We start from the raw sequence: 15685 nt of genomic DNA, 5'->3' as shown, positions 1-15685 counted from the left end.
TACTCCTGTTGCCTGCTGACTTCCCCCCAGCTTTCCCAGAGCAGTGCTGGGAAACACAGCTCGGCCTGTCCATAGAACAGATCAAACCCACCAGACCTTCCATCACCAAAACCACGTGCTTTGACCCAGAGAGTGGCCATTTGATGGGGTTGTGTTGCAGGACCCTCTGGCAAGGCCACAGCTGCTGACACTCTGTTGAAACAATCCACAGTGGGAAGTTGAAACAGGACTGACAAAGCCTGTCCAGGCACGGTGCTTTCTTATAGCACAGACATTGAACAGCTGAAGACCACAGCTTGACAGAGCTCTGTCTACTGAGCATCTCTAGTGCCCATCCTGGCACTTAAAGTGGGTTTTCCCAATGGTGGGCTGTCAGAAACTCCTACCTAACAACTCCTGCCCCTTAAGGAACAACACATTCACACCCCAAAACATGATCACCATCACTAGGTACTTTTTGGAAAGCTCTGGCCAAAAGTCCAAGACACAATTCTCTCATTCTTCTTCTTCCCATCAATCTGTTTTCATTTCTCTTATACAGTAGCACCCTGGCTTTCCATATTCATGGTGGGAAGGAAGGAAATAACCTTTGCAAATCTCTATTAATCTCTGCATGATGTAAAAATGGAGAGGCTTTTTTCTTTTGCAATGCACCCTGAACCATTCATTACTACTAAGTGATGTAGTCTTAGAGCTGACCTTTCCACAAAACAAATGGGAACAGCACTTCCTCCCACAGCCATCCTGCACCTCCACATGCATGGCTTCATTCATACATCACCTTTGCAACCAGGCACAGCAGGCTTGGGACAGAGCTGTGCTGCAATCCACTGGAAGCTGGCAGTGCTGTACCAGTCCTTTTCTGACTGGGAAACAGTTCAAGCTGGATAGAGCTGTAATGACCTGTGATTATGTTTCATGGGAGGAAGAAAACCTTTCTTCAAGTTCTCAGTCAAGATCTCACTTAATAACAACATAATTGTGTGCTTAAGACATCTTGTTGACCATGGGCCTTCATCTGTGACCAGGAAAGGCCAAGAAGGGTAAGTAAAACTGGTCCTGGGATATTCAGGGATTCGGTTCATTCAAAAGCTAAACAGCAATATCACTTTGCAGTGTTTGCAGCTACAACCCTTATCATTCAGCCTGTTCAGTTTCAGTGTTGTGTCCTCATCAAGCTTCTAAAAATAAAATTCATAAAGACATAAAACCCTCTGATTTCCTGCAGATGACCCCATCTCCTTCCTCTTTCCTCCTCCCTCTCCCACAGCCTTTGTCCCCTCCCAGCTGCAGCCAGCTGGCACATTTAGGAGAAGTAAGATGGAATTACATGGAAATATGAAGCTGCTGAACATTTCACAAGACACTTTTGACATGGATACAGCTGATAACAGGAGAACATTAGAGCAGATAAAGGAAGGAAAGTAAATCAGTCATAAGCGTGGGTATCCTAAGATTTATCCACTGTCTTTTATTCATTAATATTAAAGAACCAGGTTGGGGCACAGAGGGAAGACAATGTTCAGATAGTCTGAAATACCACAAGCCCTGGAGACAGCAGTGTGCTGCCTGAAGCACCATGTGATAACAGTGATGATTCTCCCCACAGCAGATCATAGAGTAACAGACCAGTCTGGGTTGGAAGGGACCTTAAAGCTCCTCCAGCTCCAACCCCTGCCATGGGCAGGGACACTGTCCACTAGAGCAGGTTGCTCCAAGCCCCTGTGTCCAACCTGGCCTTGAACACTGCCAGGGATGGGGCAGCCACAGCTTCTCTGGGCACCCTGTGCCAGCGCCTCAGCACCCTCACAGTAAAGACACTGCTGCTCCACTGAAATGGGAAGGTGGTTGGTTTATAGCTCTTGACGGGGAAAGCTATCAAATGCCAGGAAGTTGACATTGCCACCAGAGCCAGCACAGCCTTCATTCACAGACCACAAAGCCTCTGTCCCATCTACATGGCCAAGCAGCCACCACTCTGAGAACAGCACCTCAGCCAAGCCCTCATGGGAACACGTTGTTCACAACAGCAGCCAGCCAGTAGACCCCAGAAAGAAGGGAGAGGAAAATGCAGCAGCAGCCAGAATCTGAGCTAAAAGCCTCCAGACCAGGAAGACATCCCTTTGCAATGATGCACTTGCTGCTCTCTCAGTAGCTTTCATGGTGGTGAAAGCTCAGTCCTCTGGTGTCCTAGCTCTTGTGTCACTAGCACACATTTGAAACACCCACCACGATGCAACAGGACTTCAGAACCAGGGTGTTTTCCAGCACAGTGCACACGAGCATATTGCCTCTAATAGGATGCTTTGATTCAAAGGGCCAGCCGGACCTCTCCTTCCCAGTCCCCCATTTAGTTCATGTCACACCCCAGCCCTTCCCTGCACACCGGATTGTCCACAGCCTTACCCCGCTCCAGAGCTCCCCATCGCTCACAGCTGAGGGGGGGTTACCCCCTGGTGATGATTGTAAAGACTCAGGCTCCAGTGACCGCATGGTCCCATCCTCTGAGACCTGCGACTTCTCTGTCAGTTTGTCAATTCCTATGTTCAAAAGAGACAAAGCTCAGGAACACAAGTGAATTAAATACACTTAGAAGCAGGGGGCTCTTTGTGCTACCATGCACAGACACCCTATGTATCTGCTGACAATCAAATCCCTCTCCTTTCAACAGGAAAAGCAAGATCCAGCCTTGATTTCACCGTCCCAAAGGAGTCCATTTGTCCCTAAGAAAATGCTCCCAGATTAAAGAGGAGCACAGGTTCTCATGGATATAGTTAAACTGAGGCAAAAGGTCAAGGTAAGGACAAATGGCCACGTGCACATGAAGTTTGAGAAGAGAGAAGCTCAAGGCAGTTTACTTTGACTTGTTTGTGATCAGCTTGGGCAAACTGATGTGAAACTCAGACTGAAAGGCAGTAAGTCATTCCGAGATGTAAACTCTTAATCTCTCCCACACCCAGTGAAAGGGTGAGTCCACACCGTATCTCACAGGGAAAACAAACCTCTCTCCTGTTACAAAGGTAAACTAAAGCTGACCTGGAGTAGCCACCAAACTTGTCTTCAGTGTCCCTGGCTCTGCAGGGGCAGCAGGACGGGAGCCTTCCATGGAGACCCCTTCCTGGGAGTTGGTGCGAGAAATAGGCTCTGGGGTTCTCTTCCTGCGCTGCAGCCCCTTCTGGATGGCCTGTGAGTCCGTGGGCAGGTTGGCCAACTGGTGAAACACGTTCCGCTTCCGGATCACAGCATAGACCAGATTGGAGTTTCCTGGCAATCAAAGCAACAAAATGAGCAGAGAAATCAGGCTCAAAGAGCTCTGCCAATGAAGCACAGCTCACTGGGGACACGAAGCGTGCTTCTGGAGACCCTGCAAGTTCACAGAGCCATGGCTTCTGCCCACGAAGGCAACGGCACGAGGAAGGAAGCAGAGCTCAATATCCTCTTATCCCTTCGTCTTCAAAAGAGTTCACAAAACACACCAGAAGTATTGCATTTGAAGAGAAATAGGCTTGAAATAGCAAAGCCAAAAGACCAGAATTCTTACTGGCTGCAAGGTGGCAGAGAACAGAACGAAACCATCCCCTAAAACACAAAACAGCCACAAAGACTGGTTTAGGGTCTGACAGCCACCACTTGCAAGATTCCAAGGGAAGATTCGGGCAGCAAAACGGCCACTCTTGATTTGCAGTTTTAAAGCAAACATGAAAAGTTGATCAGTTTAAAAGACCTCATTATTATTTCTTTGAGGGAAAAGACTATCATGCAGTTTAGAGGGAAAGCATAAGGGATTTTCCTGGAAAGGTAGCAAGTGCCAGAACTTTGTCTGGATGGGGCTGTTCTTCAGCTCCAGTGACCTGACAGAGCAGAGAGCAGAACCCAGAGGCACTTCTGAATGTTCAAGTACATGGAAGTTGTTTTGTCCCCTCACTGACATGGCTGAGCAACACAAGCAGTTTCACAGCCAGTCACAAGTTAAGCATTGCACACTCACTTTCCCTTCTTCTTCCTCTCTACCCAGCTCATCTTCTGGTCTGGAGGAGGCTGAGGTTATGCTGATCACAAGCTGCCATCTCATTTTGCTCTAACCTCATCTGTCTGGACCCAACACTGATTACTTACTAACCCAACTTCTCAATCCCAGGCAAGTCTCCATGTAGCTGGTTTCTACATTTATCCCCTTCTCTCATCTTTGTGGACTTTCTCCGAGCTTCTGTCTCATGTTCTCTTGGACTAAACTAGTGCAAACCAACTACATACAGCAGTCAGTCTCTTACCATCAAACTGGTACTGAATGATATTGTTGAAGACTTCCAGCAAGAAGAAAACAAGGTGGTGGTTCTGGACAGCAGAGAACAGGAACCAGGTGGTGGAAAAAGCCTCCAGCAGATGCAGTAACTTGTTAGCAGCCACCATGGAGAGAGACTTCAGGTACGGAGACACTGTAAAGGCAAACAAATGAAAACTGGAGGGAGAACTGAGGTGCATTTATTCACATAAATACACCACTAGAAGTGCTGCTCTTACCACCTTCCCACCTTGCACTTCTGGGAAAGCCCCATGGAACAGCTGAGCTCAACAGGGTTCCACAGAAACATTTCCAAACAGAAAAGTAAATATAAAACCCTAGTGAAAGCAAACATTTCTGCTTTTAGAGGCCCTTGGGTAGTTTTACACCAGTAACATCACTGCTGGCACACCTCCTGAAAAGCTGGCACTACTGGAGCCACTGGCTAAGCCCAAGGAAGCCACTGCCACCACGGGGAGGTGGCACTCCCTGCTGGAAAGGGGTGGCACTACCAACCACCCTCCCCAGACCTACTGGCAAATGCCCTTTTGCCACCCCAGAGGGGCTCCAGGGTCGCTGCTGTCCCACCCTCTGCCCCATCTGAGCTCAGGCAATACCCTGCAGGCAGGTCAGACTAGAAAGGATCACTTCCAGCAGCAGCCTCTGACTCTGGTCAGTCTTAGTGGGCACAGGTAGGAGCACAGGGAGCGAGGGTGTCCCCTCTGTGGGCTGTGGTTCCACACTCAGCACTCACCGTTCACCACGATGGTGAGCAGGCAGTCGAAGAGAGGCTGCAGCCGCTGGTGCCCGCTGGTGATGATCTTGTGAAAGACCTATGGCAAGGAAAGAGCACTTGGGCAAGGTGGTACTTACTGAAAGCACCCTCTCAACCAAAACCAGTGCCACCCCCACACTAATCACTTCCTGACACCATTCCTGCCTAGGCAGGGCCCTGCACATGCCACAATTACACAGGTGGGGAATGCTGCTCTCACTGCAGACTCGTGCTGCAGGAGTACAGGCTTTCATTTACAAGGAATCCTTTGGGGATGTGATCAGGGCTCTACAACACTGCAAACAGAAACTGACTGTCAGCTATTCCAAAACACACAGGCAGCCCGAGACAGAAATTAACCACCGGGAAGTAAGAAACATCTTCACCTCCAATGGATTGTGACTCTGAACCCCAACAATAGCTGCTTGAAATGCCACAGAACCAATCACTTCACATTTGAATTCAGTGCAAACTTCTAACTCAAATATTTCTCCTATTTTTCTTAACTATACCCTCAGACATGGAAGATTTGACATTCCCAATCTTGGCCTTCCCACCTCTAGCTGAGAAGGTCTGCAAGCATAATGAGAATACAGAGATGATGAGATTAATAGAATGTAATAGCAGAACACATGATAGGCACATTTCTCCCAAGTCTTTGTAATGGGAATCTCCTTTTGGAGGTTTATCAGAAGCTGCTGAGAGGTTCTTCTCTGGCAAACAAGCACTAACATGACAGGAGGGTACCGCCACCTGAGGCTGGTACTGCAGAACACAGCTGTTTGTAGGCAGCACTGTGGCCCTCAGCACTGCAGACTGAAAGCTGAATGAAATCTTGCAAAACCCAAAGCTGTGGGGTTGAGCTTGGTATCAGCAAGTCGTTCCCACTCTGACAGATGTGCTCCACACACCTCTGGGACAGAGCCAGCAATGCAGTCACATCTCCTGCCTTCCCCAACCACGACCAAGTCTGGCAGAGGCCATGTACCCATCCCACTCCTTCCACTCCCAGAGTCCTTTAGACACCAGCCCAGTGCTATCCGGGATCCTGTTCTTTGGGATCATCTCATGCAGATGGAATTGTACCCTGCCAGGCACACCACCCCAGGTTAACAACATGCAAAGATCCCACCAGTGCTTGGATGCATCCCACACACTTTCTAGCTGCTCAATGGGCTGTCATTCTAGGAAGGACGAGTATATTGAAGGAGAAAAGAAGACAGTTATTTGTGGAGGTATGGAACAGGAGTTAGGAGGGATAGAAAAGAACTGCTGGAGCTATACTCACTATGATGAGCAGATCTGCATGTGTTCCTGTGAAGACAGGGATGTCCATAGGCACTCGGACAGAATAGGGCTTGTTCAGCCGAACCCCAAAGTTACGCTCCCCACTGAGAAGCAGGAGGATAAAGACCCCAATGTGCATCAAGCCCACTCGTGCTGCAGGTAAAAACACATCACAGTGAGGCCAGTGGACTCCTCAAGCCAGAAGGCAGTGAGGAGAGGGGAGAAACACTATGGGACTGAAAGAGAAACTGCACAGAGCAGACCATCCTGACGAGGGACACCCCATACAGAGCTCCCCCCGCTGCCAGGTCCAGTGCCCTTCCCAAGCACATCTACGGGGCCAATACAATGTTGAGTTTTGGATAAACCATGCTTTTCTTCATATGCTGTTGATGTAACCCCATTCCTGTAGTGAGACAGGTCTGAATTCTTCTTACCACTACACAGTAATGGAATTACGCACAATTTATCCCCAAGGCGAGGGCAGATTCCTTAGTTCTCTCTCTCAGGGACACAGTTTTCAAGACAAGGACTCAAAATGAGCTAACATGCTAAGGATCTCCCTTCCCTGTGCTGTGGCCTAGATCACATGCTGCTTCTAGACACTAAAACCCAGCTATCTGAACCACTCCACGCCTGTAGAAGACTCAGAACTTGAACCTAAGATGCAACTGCATCTAATTGGTAGGGAGGAAGCATCTTAAAAACATTCTAGCTCAAGTGTCAAGCACAGATCATCCCAAATACTGAAAATAACCAACTTACACTGGTCTGCTCTGGCATCATTGAGAAAATACAAGATTGGGACAAGGATGTCCAAAACATCACTGCTCTTCAGCACAAAGAAGAGGAATTTCTGGAAGAAAGGGAAGGATTTCAAACAATGATAAGCACATTTGATATTCTGCAGCATCTGCAGGACTCAGGACAGGTAGCCTCAAGCTAACTGGTCTCTCAGGACCATTAGAAAGGCTGATGCATGCACCAGCTCTTCAAATTCAGTGTTATTTGTAGTTATTCTAACACCTGCTCCAGCATTTGCGTCAAGCACTGACCTTCAGGCTCTCTCATAAGCTGTCCCTCTATCCAGACCCCCCCTACCCCATGCAGCAGGGAGTAGTGCTGCTGGCCAGAATACCACAGAGTCACTGCTACCTGCCTGCCCACAGCCCTTCACCAGGCCCTGGGCAACAGGCAAGGTGGGGCAAAGCTGAGCAAGAAGCAGATCCACACCTTGTTGAAGTCACAGAGTTTCCAGAAGAGGACGAGGAGTTCCTGATGGAATTGGATCTTCTTGGCAGAGTTTGGCAGGTAGGTCTGGACCAGCGGGTTTGATAACAAGCGGGCCACTCCTTTGAGGATGAACTGGAAATCCTGCCAAGAGACCAGGAGAGAGCCTGTGGTGAGCCCAGGGCTAAGGCAACCATCATGAAATCAGCCAGGAAGTAGCTCAGGACAGGAGCACGTTACCTCCTCTCGGTGTATCCTTGAGAGGTAATTCACAAACAGATTGTCTGGTCCAGGAGGCTGTGTGCAAAGCAAAGGAGTGAAACACTTACTGGCAACAAGGATTACTCAGGAAGGCAAAGTAACCACTGGCTCTGGGGACTGATGTCTCTCATTTCAGCTTTCTACCCTGAAAGATCCCGTTTTAAATGCTAGGAGGCAGAGCACCTCGGGGAGCTCTAAAGTCAGGGGCTTTTTACTTATATGCTCCTGATCAAGTTAGTGACCAAAGCCTAATGGTTTAGTCATGTACAGCTGCATAGTGACCTACAGGAAAGAAGCAGGACTGGACCAGAGACAGCAGCCTGCAAGGGGAGGAGCGGTGCAGGGCCCTGAAGGTCAACATTCAACACAAGCTGGTGTAAGATCACTACAGGGAATTCGGGAGAGCAGCAGACACAGCTCCCAGTGTCACTCACATCCACATCATCCATGGCCGTGCCAGTGGTTGTGCCATCCACGGTGGGACTTGAACTGGTGGAGCTGTCATAGTCCAAAGTGACAATCAGCACCTGGGCTGCCTCCTCCACCAGGGGCTCGCGGTAGTCCGAGAAAAGTAGGTGGTTGTAGGGAATCCCATATCCCACCGGATCATAGGCACAGACGACATTCAGGAGTGAGGTGAAGAGGGGGAGCGCGTGCCTGAGGGGCAGAAAACATCCTGAGAAGGCAGAAGCAGGAAGCAAAAGGTGCTGCCTTGGGGAGGGACAGTCTGGGGTCATGACAAAACAGTCTTCTTCTCTAAGCTATGACAGGGGCCAGAGACAAGAGCTGACATTCCAGCTCCAGGCTGATCTCCTGGACTACATCCAAGGGGGAAAGGGGAGGTAAGAAAGGCCGAGTGACTTCCCAGAGGAATCCTGTACAGCAATGTGAAAAGAGGAAAGGACTTCAAAGCTCTCTTAGGCTCTGGAAAGACAAAACTGTCTGCTTTGAGCCAGGACTGCTCCGTGGTGAGCAACTACCGCCTAAGGAGCTGGAAGTCCAGAGGAGACAACGTCACTAGAGGGCAGCATCCATCCGCCCCCAGCACCAGACACTGCCCCCAGCAGCGCCACGCCAGCAGCGCCACGAAGGAACAAGGTCTACAGCAGGGAACAGCATCCTCTGCTTCCCACAGGGCAGGGATCGGTGCTGCATCAAACTCCAGTGAGCACCATGCTCAGTCCCCCCTTTTGCTGCTGAGGAGCAATTCTCTCTAAGCAGAGATGATAATGGGATGTACATAAGATAGGGACAAAGATAAAGGACAACAGCCCCTCTACACTGGGGGTAGCAAGTCCTGTGGTGCCCCATCATGAACACACTCCATGGAAGAGATCTGAGGGTATTTCTCCCCTGGCACCCAGTTTCCAGCTCTTCACCCTCACCTGTTCTCTGTAGAGCAGAAGAACTGCACCCAGGGGTTGGTGTTGCTGCTGTCCGAGGAGGGAGGCAGGTACATGGCCTCAGAGAAACAGGTCAGCAGCAGCTTAAGTAGCTCTGTCCTGAAAGAAGGGAAGAAAAGCCAAGGCCTGGAGCCATTCAGGAGCAGGGACTGGGTGCAGGAAGCACCACCAGCAGAACATAAGGAAAGCTCAGATCCATCTAGAAAGTTCCTACTTCAGAGGGCTAAGCCTATTCCGTTTCATAAGCAATATGCTGTCACTGGTGCAAAGCTCAGCAGAATTGCTGCCTTATGAAAAGGAAATGCAGGACAGAGCTGCTAGGCATTTTCAAAGCAGCAGTGTTCTGCCAGTTCCTGCTGCAGACATTCTGACTCCCATATCACACTACACAAAGCTATTCAAAAGGTCAGCTGGCCTTTTTTGCCTGTGTTGCCAGTCCTGTTAGCTCCTTTCAGAGCAAGCAGAAAGCCCCTTGGGAATCACAGACACCCAAGGAGGCAAGGAGAGCCCATCTCCCCAACATTGCCCTCTCACAAACCCAGTTTCTTTCCCTTCTGCCTCTGCAGACCCTCTTACCTATTCAAGTCATGGATGTAGTTAGGCTGTGGAGAATGAGCAAAGCCCACTCCTGCCTCCCAGATGTACTCACAGCTGTCAATGGAGTGGATATCTTCTGCTGTGTCCTGGGGGAGAAACAAGAGGTTGGACTACAGAAGGCAAGAGCCAGAGCTGGCAGCACTAGTGGTACCCAAAGCAGCTCAGCCCCTCTCCAGCAGTACCAAAGAAACCAGCAGAGAAGCATCCAGACACTGACTGTACATACCAGCACCACCCAGGGAGCAACCCTGACAGAGGGCCTCATCTTCAACATGCACTGAGCACCATGCAAAGTGAGGTCCTTCCTCTAGCATGCTAAGGTGCAGTGCTAGCCACCTCCACTGGGAAGGGTTGCCCAATGCCAAAGGATCCAAAGTATGTTCTGTTCTCATTACAGGATGCATCACCTTCTCCTCTCCTCCTCACCTCATCAAATACAGCCCAGGTCAGGGCTTCTCCTTTGCAGATCAAGAGCATCACACAGGGTGCTGCTTGACACCTCAACTCTACCTCAGGGCACATCATGTTGAGTTTACCCACATCATGGTGACTGGTTCCCGCTGCATCACCTCCCTCCTTTCCACAAAGGCACTGATCTCAGAACAGCAGGTCTTGAGGGCAACCAAGATGCACTTACCACCCAACCATGACTGCCACAAACCCAGCATGTTGACAGCAGCTACTGCTGACAGGGAAGCAACTGTAGCTGCTTCCACAGCCCTGGCTTCTCCTGCCTTGCTACTCACTTCCTACAGAGCAAACCTGCTGCCAAGTGCCTCACCAAACTCCTCAGAACAACTCTTGCTGAGCTTGGAGTGCCCAAGACCTCCCTCCACAACCAAATCTTGTACATCTCCTGACAGGCACTGGCTTCATGGGAAGAAATGGAATCACATCCACAAACCTGCTTCTACAGTGTGTGACTAAGCAGCAACACTAGGAGGAGACAGCAGGTTACCAGCCAGCATTACAGCAGATCCCCAGGCCCAAAAAGCAGGTGCTGATGTCTTCAAAGAGCTCAGCCTTTGCAAGTAAGTGGTTAAACACAGAGATGCAGCACTGGCATGCCAGAAGGAGCCCCACTTCCCAGTCACAGTTACAGGGCTGACTCCAGTAGGGTGACAAACAGCAGAAGAGCAGGGGTCAGTCCCAGCTCTCCTTTGCCCATTCTTACTCTTCCTCTCAACTCTGCTTTGGCAACTATCCACCCTGAACTGTGTCTCTGGGGCCACATGTTGTTCTGCCATGAATACAATGTGGCTGTACCCATCTCTCTGCTCTTAACCTGCAGTGAGACCAGATCCAGAGAGGGAAGAAGCTAAGCAAAGACTACAGAGGCTGCAGGCAGGCAGGTAACAGCAAGGAACATAAAGCATTCCTGATCTCATTGTCTAATTCAAGCTGCCCAGAGTCCTTGAAAACCAGGCTGGCTGCTGTCAAGGGTGAAATCACACATGCAGTGGGGACCTCTCCCAGGGAAAAATTGCCCTTTCATCCCCAGGTTACAGATTTGAACTCTATTTCTACTACCCAGAAACCTCAACCAAGGAATTCAGCACTCAGGTTTGCCAGGGGATCTTGCAGTCATCAAATACACATGGTTTAGAATGCTCATTTTTCATTTCCTTCATAGCTATACCAAAAAGGAGGGCTGCCCACTTCTGTTTATAGACTGGACCTCCAAGAAACACCAGAGAGTCATTGGAAGGGGGAAGGGAGGGAAGGAGATGCATCAGAATCTGTCCTTAGCACATGTGGTAAGAGATCCCTGCTTCAGGGAACTCCTCCAAAGACAGTCACTGTAAGGACCAGAACGTATCTGTCTTTGCTGCAATGATGTAAAGAGGAAGAGGAGGTGGAAAGACACATCAGGGGCCATCTACTCATTCAGATCACAGCACCTGTGAGTAGGCAAACAGCTGCTTCCTGCCCTATCTGGACTAAATTGCCAGGGAAAGCAACAGTGCTAAAGGTCTCTGGCAACAACAGAAGAGTGGTTGTTAGCCAGCACAACCCCCTGTTCCTGTGGGGCGAGCCACAGTGCAGAGGTAGGTGCCAGCCACTCCATTTGAGACTCATCTCATCTCAGAGCATCTGGTTTAGAAGGTACAACCCCCCACAGTGAACCCAAAATGTTGATCAATACCAGTCACTGTGGGCTCAAGCTCCATGACTCCATGTTTTCCTGCATGCAGAGTTTGGGGTGTTCCAGGGTACCCCCCACCATGCAGCTGATCTACCTCTTAGAACCCCATGATCCAACCTACCACTGTGCTCCTCCGGTGGCTCTGCACAGTGAAATCAGGGCAGAAGAGCAGGTCTGTGACAGCGAGGAGCAGCGACTCAGCCAGAGGCCGGGCATTTTCATCATCTTCATCTCCCTACAGTGAGAAACATGAAGGGTGTTGTCAGCCCAGGTTAGCAAAGAGCACCCAGGAACACCAGTGTAACACAGCAAAAGAAGATACACTCCCCAGCAACACACAGGGAGTTACAAAGGAACAAGAGGGAGAAACACAAAACCCAGCCTGCACAGGAAAGAAATTCCCCCTAGGAAGGTGGTGACTAAACAGGAATAAGCTCTTTAATGACACCAAACCGAGCAAGCAGACTTCGAGATGTTGGGGAAACAGCGGAGTAGCACTAGACCTTGCCAAGTGGAGATGCTTGACTTACTGGAGACAAAAGGAAAGGGAACCATTGACAGAGAAGAGGGTTTTATAGTCATGAAGGAGGGTGACTTGCATGGTGCACAAAGGCAGTGACAGGAAGAAGCCAGCAGCAGCAATAAGGTGTAAAACCTCTTGAAGCCCAGACCTGGAGGTGACAGAACCAGGAGAGGCTGCATGCATCATCCAAGGGGCTGCCTGAGCCTGCCATGGCACAGCAAGCATGACAGCAGAGAGGATTTTGCCCTTTTCACCATTCAAAGCAATCACTGGACTCATGCATGGCTACTCCTCTGCAGCCGTTGCCATGGGAAACCTTCCCAGATCCTGCCTGTCAAAGAGCATCCTGGATGGGAGAACTTCCCCACCACACACTGGTGCGGCAGGGAAAGGCAGGGAGTGGGAATGGAGGGAGCTTATCTACCTGAGCCAGGCCTCTGTCAGCCTGCACACAACACAGCTCTTGAATCACAGCAGGCAGCTAAGGGAGATAACAACCTGTGTGGCTGCCACAGCAACAGCAGGAAGACTACTGCCAAACAGAGCCCGGATGTAAGGAGAAACCCAGGAGCACGGATGAAGCCAGCACAGCAAAGATGCTTTTCCTTGGGCTCTCAGGCAGAGATGAAGTGACAAGCTTTAGGGTCCAAGAGGATTTCTCTTCCAAGAACAGTCTTTGCCAAGATGACCTTGGCTGCTGAAATAAAAGTCCCTGCAGGCTCTGGGTACCACCACATCCAAAATGGTGATGCACACCAAACCAATAGACCAGCACACAGCACAGACTCCCTCACAGAAGGGAGGCACCTGTGCTCCAGGAGCTCTACCATCCATCACTGCACCACGGAGCAGGTGAAGGATAATTGCAGAGACATTTACTAATGTAACCATCATCTTCCCCTTTGGTTCCCGAAATCAGCCTTCAGACAGCAGAGCTGTTGCCTCTAGATTAGATACAGCTCCAGCCTCCCTTAACATCTCTGTTATCCCTGCCAGGCAGCTGAGCCAGCCTTAGAGCTGCTTCTGCACATGGTTAAAGGATGGAGCACACTGCACCACAACAGCTCCTCGACATTCAGAAGGTACAACACAGCAGGAGGGTTCACATATGCACTGGGCTGGATCACTATAAAGCTGACTCTCTCTTCTAGGCGCTGAACAAGGTGGAGAAACAGTAGTAACAGCAGCCTGGCTGGATCAGAGCTCCAGGCACCCCGCATGTTCCGGCCCAAACCAAGCTCCTCCATTGTTCAGCCTCTACAGCACTCCTTGGCCCCTGCAGGGATGAAAGGATGGACAACCACCACCCTCCCAATCAGATCCCACAACAGAGCAGGGCTAGAAAAGACTTCCCATTCCACCACCCAGAACTTCCCCTTAAAGTGGCCTCAGGCAAAACAGATTAGAGGTGACAGGCAGAGACAGCCCAAGGTGCAAGGTTTGTTCTGTACCAACCACTGCCAACCCTTTGTAACAGTCCCCAAAGACACTGCAGGGCACTGAGCCATCAGGGAAACCACACTCCTCAGTGCAGCCACACTGACCTGTAAGTTCAGGAACTCATAGGAGAGAGGTCTCTGTGCACAGAGAGGCAGCTGCTGAGGGAGCAAACAGGCACGTGTATTCCTGGCCTAACTCAGCTGTGTTTTCAACACCGTTTCTCTTACTTACAGGAGATCCTAAAGCACTTTCATTCTGTTCCTCCCAGAGACACAGAAGAGCACTATTGTGCCTGCTCTCCAAACAGAGACATAGGGAGGTTCAGAGCCTTCCCTGAGGTTATACACATCACTGACAACCAGGAACAGTACCTAATTCTTTAACCATTCAGTTAGGTGAAGCCTAACCCATTCACTTGTGGGCTTCACCTATGAGGCTGCATTCCTGGTTATAACTGTTTCACTCAGCTTATAACAGAGTATTGAGTCATGATGCTGAGAGCTTCTCTGGCACTACTTGCTTTAAATGTGACATTTTAAGCTCAGTGGAAACTACACCCTGTTTCAATTTGACATGAATCTTAAATCAACTTTAGTTAAAAGAACAAGGTCATTTCAGTTTAAGAAAGTCATACAGCCTTTAGTACTGTTCTCGTGTTCATTTCAATTCACACCTTCAGTTACACTGGAGAAGCCTTCCCTCACATACCACTGCTCTCCTACAGCTACACAGCCAAGTGAAATACTCAGATGATGCAGAAACCTCTGCAAAACAAAGCAGCTGAGGGGGGTGAGAAAGGACAACAAGAATCAAAGGAAGGAAAAGAACTCAGAAGGTGCCACCTGATTTCTGACCAAATAGAAATAACTGGAATAAAGTTGCCCCAAGTGTACATAGGGTCTCCAGGAAGAAGAATAAGTGCTAAGAGACAGACCCCTCCTCGGCCAGCCCCAGGGACAGTTGACCAGAAGAAACCTCTCCAGTCTGGGTCCTCGAAGATGTAAGGCAGGATGCGGGTAAGGAGCCGGCAGCAGTTCAGGATGATCTGCCTCTCCTTCTCGGTGTGCCAGCCGCTCTCTGCTCCCTGCACCAGCTTCTCCACAGCCTGAAGGAAACAAAACCAAGGCAGGAACACAAGTTAGCAAGAGTTGGGCAGCTCTGTCCTGCTGGTGACACCCTCAGAGTTATAAACAGCTCTTGGAGCCCATTTTCTCAGGGTTCAATGGAACAGATGCTGCTGCTGTTTGAAACAGTGCAGAAACAGGGGTAAGGATCTTACACAGATCCTCTGGAATTGCTACTGTCCCACTAAAAGAGACCTCACACAGCAGGGTTAATCTATGCAGCACATGTGCCATGCCACGTGAGAGACAGCCCCAGAAGGCTCCCTCCAGCCCTGCTCCATGACACCACACACTGACAAGAGCAGCTCAGATTAACCGGCTGCAGCAAGCACACAAGAGGCAGGCAGAAGCAAGGCACAGCACTGCTGCATGGTGTGGGGTGCTGGCAGGGGAAGGTGGCACAGGAACGGGTCTGACAGCTCTCTGTGAGCCCTTGTGATTACAGCAGGAACCTCCCCTCGCTCGGGAGGTGGGAGCAAAGCTGCTGCCTGTGACTATTAAGGGTACAGATAGAGCCTCCAGCAGAGTCTGTCAAGGCCCTGCTGCAGAGGAGGGTGTCAGGCCAGGTTTCCTGTCAATAGACTGTTGCTCTGGAAAGAGCTTCTGTGCTGAGTCCC

General features: G+C 50.0%; 1 protein-coding gene across 1 annotated transcript in view; it reads right to left on the bottom strand.

The window, feature by feature from the left end:
- HID1 (HID1 domain containing) overlaps positions 1-15685 on the bottom strand; it is a gene marked incomplete at its 5' end in the record, with an annotated part of 18901 nt that overhangs the window by 2172 nt on the left and 1044 nt on the right. Inside the window, 14 exons of the mRNA XM_010014350.1 lie at positions 2434-2540; positions 3037-3264; positions 4272-4436; positions 5037-5115; positions 6346-6497; positions 7110-7200; positions 7578-7718; positions 7815-7871; positions 8270-8492; positions 9221-9337; positions 9815-9921; positions 12103-12216; positions 14461-14463; positions 14879-15049. Of these exons, the coding sequence (XP_010012652.1) occupies positions 2434-2540; positions 3037-3264; positions 4272-4436; positions 5037-5115; positions 6346-6497; positions 7110-7200; positions 7578-7718; positions 7815-7871; positions 8270-8492; positions 9221-9337; positions 9815-9921; positions 12103-12216; positions 14461-14463; positions 14879-15049 (1755 nt within the window). The remainder of the gene's footprint in view (positions 1-2433; positions 2541-3036; positions 3265-4271; positions 4437-5036; positions 5116-6345; positions 6498-7109; positions 7201-7577; positions 7719-7814; positions 7872-8269; positions 8493-9220; positions 9338-9814; positions 9922-12102; positions 12217-14460; positions 14464-14878; positions 15050-15685) is intronic.

This window comes from Nestor notabilis, unplaced genomic scaffold (genome assembly GCF_000696875.1).
Source record: "Nestor notabilis isolate BGI_N333 unplaced genomic scaffold, ASM69687v1 scaffold16245, whole genome shotgun sequence".
Taxonomy (NCBI): Eukaryota; Metazoa; Chordata; class Aves; order Psittaciformes; family Psittacidae; genus Nestor; species Nestor notabilis.
This window is presented reverse-complemented; position numbering and strand designations above follow the sequence as displayed.